Source organism: Colletotrichum gloeosporioides (genome assembly GCF_011800055.1).
Source record: "Colletotrichum gloeosporioides strain Lc1 chromosome Unknown consensus_7, whole genome shotgun sequence".
Lineage (NCBI taxonomy): Eukaryota > Fungi > Ascomycota > Sordariomycetes > Glomerellales > Glomerellaceae > Colletotrichum > Colletotrichum gloeosporioides.
Window position 1 is genome coordinate 288048 of NW_025544652.1, and position 6751 is coordinate 294798.

The 6751-nt window shown below is 52.6% G+C and overlaps 3 protein-coding genes across 3 annotated transcripts; 1 reads left to right on the plus strand and 2 right to left on the minus strand.

Annotated features, from left to right (window-relative positions):
• Positions 1-170: 170 nt before the first annotated feature.
• Positions 171-1653, minus strand: GCG54_00001509 (putative proline dehydrogenase; the record flags this gene model as incomplete). The annotated part of the gene is made up of 2 exons (XM_045401625.1): positions 171-1005; positions 1061-1653. The coding sequence occupies 2 exons, from the start codon at positions 1651-1653 to the stop codon at positions 171-173; spliced, it is 1428 nt and encodes a 475-aa protein (XP_045270354.1).
• Positions 1654-2551: 898 nt separating this feature from the next.
• GCG54_00001510 (uncharacterized protein) lies at positions 2552-3709 on the plus strand (the record flags this gene model as incomplete). The annotated part of the gene is made up of 2 exons (XM_045401626.1): positions 2552-3003; positions 3061-3709. Coding segments are annotated over 2 exons (1101 nt in total), but the record flags the coding sequence as incomplete, so codon positions are not given.
• Positions 3710-3828: 119 nt separating this feature from the next.
• On the minus strand, positions 3829-4476 carry GCG54_00001511 (uncharacterized protein; the record flags this gene model as incomplete). Its single annotated transcript, XM_045401627.1, has 3 exons — positions 3829-3932; positions 3991-4065; positions 4131-4476. 3 exons carry the CDS (start codon positions 4474-4476, stop codon positions 3829-3831), a joined length of 525 nt encoding a protein of 174 aa, XP_045270356.1.
• Positions 4477-6751: the final 2275 nt, after the last annotated feature.

Below are 6751 nucleotides of genomic sequence, written 5' to 3' on the forward strand. Positions count from 1 at the left end.
ATTTCTTTTCCTGCGAGCTCACATACTCTGAACTACTGTCCTCGTCGTCATCTTGAAGAGTAAACAAGCCGCCACAGGAACAAATCTAGTCGATTAAGGCACGCGAGAATTTTACCAGACAAAGAGGTCTGAAGGGCTCAATTTACAAGAAAATACGGCTTGGATTTCCGTTAAGACGATACAGTACTCTTGAGTCTACGCCACACCTCTGTCTTCAGAGCATTGCACTCAGATTTCGTTCGTGAGACAGCGTCCCGATTCTCAACCGCCCGTCGCAGAAGATATGAAAGACAATCTCCCAATGAGCCCCAACTTAAGCACTTATAGACCTCCATCGGTGCCATTCCCTTTGCCCCCTTTTCCTTGGCTGTGATATCCGCTAGTTGTAACAGACCGAAGCTGACCTCGTCGGCCATGCCCAGCAACTGTCCGTACTGGATCTTTGTCAACGGCTGTCCCATCTCAACTCGAGATTGCTGCAGCTCGTTGGCTGAGAGGACACTTTGCTTATTATGCGTTGCGAGAAACAGCTCAAGCTCAGGAAACTTGGCTCCCCCATCCTTCCCAAAGTCCCGGTACCTCTGAGACAGGAGTCCGTTGGCGACAGAGTTGTAGGAATCGTCCGTATCTTCCTTGGTGTCGTTGATAAGCTGGCGCGGCTCGGAGCTGATGTACGCGCCGCGAACAAGCTTGACTCCAAGTACGAAGTTGTCCTTGTTGGCTATCTCCATATGTCTTGCGAGTACGTCTGGTGTGCCTTTGAGGTAAGCTTGGTAGGTGTTGTAGACTACAGCGCCTCTGCCGTTTGTGTTGAACTGGCGCATGAGATCGAGTGCCACTGCATCGATTCCAGGTTGAACCTTGATCTGCTCGGCGTCGACGAAGATGCGGGCCTTTCTTTCGACAGCCCGGGAGCATACTTCAGCGAGGGCTTCCGCCATTTGCTTGGGCAGAGGTTTCCCAGATGACAGTGTCTCTGACACAGCCGGTCCCGCGCCCGTGAGTCTAAAAGTAACTCTCAGCAACATGGCATTTGAGTAAGTCATGGCGGGGAGCTTACTTGAGAGCCAGAATATCACCTTCGCCAACCATCTCAACGGTCGTCAGTACTCCTTCTCGCCATGCCTCAATACCCGAATCCTTCTCAACCTCTGTCTCCTTCTTTGAATCCACCATGCCTTTGCCAACTTCCTCCTCTGTCCGATTGTCAACAACAATCTCCCGCGCGTAGGTGAGAATGGCCCCTCGGAAACCCATCCGCTTAATCTCGCTGATGGTAGACGTGACCTCGGCTTCATTCTCGCCAGCGCAGAAGTGGTTGTACATAGTCTTTTTCATCAAGCCATGTAGCAACGGGTTCTTCTCGACATTGAATACCCAGAACCTAGGTGAGTCGTTGAGGAACTTGAGGACTCCCAGGGCCGGCGTCAGCAAGAAGCCGTTGGAGGAGATTGTTGCAACTAGAAGTGATCGCAAAAGAACTCTGAGAGGCAGCTTGGAATGTGGTGGTAGCACGGCCGGGGCTTTGGATGACTGAGACGCATGTCGTAAGTGTATGCGCAGCGGGGTGTAAGCTGCACGGTGTGTGTTGAGGGTGGTGTGCCTGTTGACAAAGCCAGTGGCCCGAACATGGGAGGCAGGTAGTCGGAGCATCTTTTTGTCTATTTGTTTCGACTTTCTCATCGATGAAGCAGATTCATTACCAGATGTGAGTTTTTGAGGCCGTATATACAAAGATGCTTGATTCAAATGAGTTGGAGGAGTTGCATGTACCCAGACGCCGGTTGATGCGGTTTCGGAGGGGTTGCACCGTAGCCGACTTCGGGCACTGTGTTGCCGGTAGTGTTGTCAGATTGCCTATCAGTTGCAAAGACTAGGGAGATCTTGTGAGCGATAAACATCATCAATTAACTGACAAAATTGAGTTTGATTGAAGTTCAAGCATTTAGTTGAGACAACCCTGATCCTGAATTGCCGTCATTTGGTTTTTCTTTCAAGTAAATCAGTCACTAACAAGCTCGCGCGAAACAGAGGTTGTGCCGTTCGCAACTTTTCAATGATTGAACATGAGAATGTGCTGTAACAATTGCGTAATCATCAATAGAGTAACCCAGGGCGAGTTTCAATTAGCTTTAAAGTCAGTATCCCGCCCTCGAGACTGAGGTGTTTAAGAGACTTCTCGACATATAAGAGATCGTAGATGACAGTGCGCACTGGACAGGAGAGCAGCGTTATCTTTCAGGTGCAAGAACACAATGATCATTGAAGATTACATCCAAACCCTTTCTCGAATTCTCCGATTTGACGATCAAATGAACAACGCCAGGTGAAGTCCATATTTTTGGGCGAATTATCCCATGCCCATTGACAACCCCCCATCATCTCCCTGCTCTATTGGGAATTAAGGTACTGGTCAGTGCGTCATCCCGCATCGAGCTCACCGACAGGGTGCCGAGGATTAACCGACCTGAGCAGAAGCACAGGGAAGCACTCCAAAGCTGAGGGGCTGAAGGTACCTGAAGCCCCACCATTCCAACACCGAACGCCAGCGAGCTCCAAAACCACATCGTCACATCTCATCAGCTTCACCTCCCTCTCCCCGCCACCCCTTCGATTTCGAAACTCCAGCACCCGACCGACGAACCGTTCGCCCACCATGGCCGCCAAGGCAGACAAGATCGAGAAGATCATCGCGCGGCTGCAAGCCCGTATTGAGGAGGGCCAGTACTACGAGGCCCAGCAGCAGACTCGCGTGGTTGCTGCCCGCTACATCAAGGCCGCCAACTGGCCCGCCGCCACCGATATTCTCTACAATGTCGCCCAGTCACTGTTGAAGGCCGGCCAGGGTGGCTCGGGAGGTGACTTATGCGTCATGCTTGTCGACGTCTTTAAGCAGGCTGAGTTGAAGCCGGACGCCACGAACAAGGGCAAGCTGCTTACGTGCTTGCGTTTGTTCCCTGCGGCGGAACCGACCAGAAAGAAGTTTGTGGGCGAGATGGTTGCGTGAGTGTTCGCTTGGAAAGTTGAAGAAGCAGATTTTGTGTCTAACTGGACATACAGGTGGTCATCGAAGTTCGGCGAGTACCCCGCCGGTGATTCTGATCTCCACCACGTCGCTGGATCACTTTACGCCGAAGAACACGAGCCTTACGAGGCAGAAAGACACTTGGTAGTAGGTACGAAGGACTCGGCTGAGGTCCTGGCTCGTATGGAGTACGCTTGGTACAAGGAGGATGACTCTCACACCGCCCCCCTCTACGCCGCGCGTGCCATCCTCCCATACCTTCTCGTTGGCAATGTCCGCGCGGCCAACACCTCCTACCGTCTCTTTACCTCCTCCCTCAGCGACGACAACAAGGGCCTTGGCGTTCAGGACGTCAGTAGCAACAGCGCCGACCTGCGCATCTTCCCTGGCCTGCCCCTCCTCAACTTCCTCGGCCTCCTCCTGCTCGCTATCCAGCGCGGCACCCCGGACGTCTACAAGCAGCTCGTCACGAAGTACTCGTCTAATATCTCCGAGGTTGGCGCATGGAGCGAGGCTCTTGAGCTGATCGCTGAGATGTACTTTGGTATCCAGCGCCCAAGGCAGAGCAACCCGCTCATGGACATGATGGGCAGCCTGTTTGGCGGCCCTGGCGGTGGTGCGCCGCAGCAAAGACGCCCCGCCCCGAGACGTGTGGAGGCGCCCCAGGCTGAGGGACTTGACTAGATGTTCCAGTTGTTCGGCGTAGATGGCCATCGCGCATAGCGAGCGCGATCATAATGAACATACTTGGAATGAATGCGAATCCAGGCCGTAAAAGAACGGTTAAAGTTGGCTTGTGCCGCTCAGTAGCCACGAGGCTGCTCCGGCTCGGCCTCGTACCTCCAGTTGTCTTCGGAAAGGGCAGCAACCTTGGCCCGTAAACTCGCCCTCACGGCTTCGAGTAGCTCTGCGGGGATTAATCAGGACCAGCGCACCTCGGAGTCGTCAGATAGGGGTTAGCTTACCTTCAGGTTGCTCGCGAACGGCAGTGTGATTGACCTGATGCTGCTTCACGCCCCCCGCAAGCCTCTGCCGCTCCTCTATACCAATAGTTAGCATACATAGCTCTATACCCTCAATGCAAAGCTTGAACGAAGCAACATACTCTTGCTCTCCTCGCGATCATCCAGCGCGGCCTCATCCGCCTCGTCAAACACCAGCGTCGGCAGCTCGCCGAGTTCAATCTCACCGTGCTCATCGCGCACAACAATCTCAAGGGGCCCCTGGGGCGCCGCGCTGCCGTCGGAGAGCACATCGACATCAAGCCTTAGCGTCTCGGCCGAGTTGCCGGACGAAGAAGTCGGTGCCGTGGAAGCCATACCCGTCGGCGCATTCGCGTTTGCTGCTGTCGTGCCCGTCGGACGTCTAGTCAGGCCTTGAAAGAGGTTGCGACGGACTGCGCGACGCGGGGCGCCGGGGGGAGGCGCCTGGCGCGATGTCCTGTCGGCCATAGCGATGGTTGTTTCTTTTTTTTTTTCTCCCTAGATGTGTAGTTTCTTTTGCCGTCGCGATGGAGTGTTTCGCAGGACAATTTTGTTAAGACGGTTCAATTGAGTATTATCCAGGGATGACGGTGGATCGGGGATTGAATATTGGTAGGGATTTTGCTGGTAGTGCTGTGGTTGTTCCCAATGTCGTAGGCGTTGGCTCTGTTTACTTGGGATAGGCGTGAGGTCGGCCAGGCACCGCGGTGGTTATCGATACAATACAGTGCGATTTGTTGACTGTGTGTCATTGGCACAGTAGCAACACTGAACGCCCTATGTAAGACGAAGAAGTCCTTCAACCTTAGCCTCGAACATCCACTCCGTAATTCGAGAACGTCATTTGAGAATTCTGAATCTTTTATACTAATGAGTACGACTTAGAAAATTCCCCACGTTAATCATTAGGTGATCAAAACTGAGTCTGCTCGGTACAGACTTGTCCCTTACGTCCCTCTCCTCTCAGATGATAAGATGTGCAGCGGTACGGCCACTAAAAGCGCTTCTTAGCTTGCGAAATCATCTGCCTCAAAGCCTCTTCTAGCTCGGATTGCCTTAGGTCTTTGAGCTTTCGATAAGACACAACCTTCAAAACCAAGAAGTTCCATCTCTGAACTTCAGTCGAGGTTACTCGTTGAAAATGCTCAGTAATCGGCGCGAGAGCGCTGAGCCAGCTGCTGATGGATTCCCAGGGAGCAGTAAGCCGCCTGCTCAACGAAGTCTCCAAGGGCAAAGCCACTTCTAGCCCCCAAATCTCGAGCATGGTCTGCAAGTCCGCGTAGAACGGCCCCTCTATATTGCCATACATGCCGTCCCCTTCATTTCGGAAAATCTGGTTGAACCCAAGTCTGTTCCATTGAGGGGACTGCTTCGTTTTTGAGAGTTGGTATCCCACGAAGCAGACTGTTTGGTCGGCACCGTGCTTCAAGTACAGCTCCAAAAGTGGTTTCCATTTTGGATCTGTGTAGTCCTCGAAGAGGAACTTGAGCTCCGAAATCACCATCAAGGACATGGCCCACGGGGTCCAAGGTGGAGAGGGCAGATATTTTCCAACGTCTGAGCCTGGAGCATGGTTGGTGTCGACTTGTAAGAAGCAGACGTTCCGCACTTCAAAATTTGAGGATGCTCTTTGTTCCAGGAGGAATCGCTTCATGGCCATGACTTTCTCCGATGTTGCACGTCTGTAACCGCTGCGTAGCGCTGCTGAAGAAGAGAAGAGTAGCAGGCTACTGGCTCCAGGATCTCGAGTTTGTTTTCGGATCATGGTCTTGGTGTATTCAAACGCACCGTATGCTGCCGCCGTGCAAAGTACGGCCGTTTCGAACTCATCCGGCGTAGATGCAGTGATCCACCAGGTGATTAGTGCACTTCTAGCAGGTCTTTCAAGCCGCGTCCCCTTGGAAGTCAAGAACTCCAGTGTCATTTGCTTCAAAGACTGGATTTCTCCCGTGACAAGACATGAATCCGTCAGTTCTGAAGCGGCAGCCATGTCGAGCAACAGATCGAGCATCGAAGATGGCCCCCCAAATCCGCTTTCATGTTGGTGACGATCTGCAGTGTCTCCGAATGCCTCGGTACTCTGATATTCTCGACATGGGAGTTTCCATTCCTGTTCGGGAACATGTTTCACGGCCGAAAGGAGTCCAAGGGCTACACCTCGATAGGGACAAAACGTTCCGGCCATTGCCTCTAGCTCTCGCACGGTGGTTGGCTCGTCCAAGAAGTCGCTGAAGGTCCGATGAACAAATTGCAGCTGATGGCAATATGGGAAATTACGGCCGGTGTAGGAGATTTGAACCAATCCTCGGCATCTCCCATTCAGTCGATGTGCCATGGGAACACATCCTAACGTTCCATCTTTACTCCCCAAGGTCTGTTGAAGCCTTCCATCGAGGAGATTGGTTTCGTATTCAGGCCTGTCGGCGATGCTATCCAAGACTGCATGAACATACACCCACATTTTTGGGCTCTCCATCGTATCAAGCGTCTTCATGACCAACAGTGTCCGAGCTGCTGCTTGCCGTTCGAGGCGATCGATCCCGCTCATCATGTAATTAAACATGGAGTTGATTTCGGCCGGAACAGCGTCTAGCCTTTTGTGGAGTTGCGAAAGTGAGTAGTAGTTTCCAATGCCAGTCAAGAGGGAGCGTATCACTAGTGTGACCCATATGAAAACGCCGTCTGCCTTCTGTACGATCAGTTCTGCAAGCCGATCGTATTCTGCTTGAAATTCGCTAAGGTG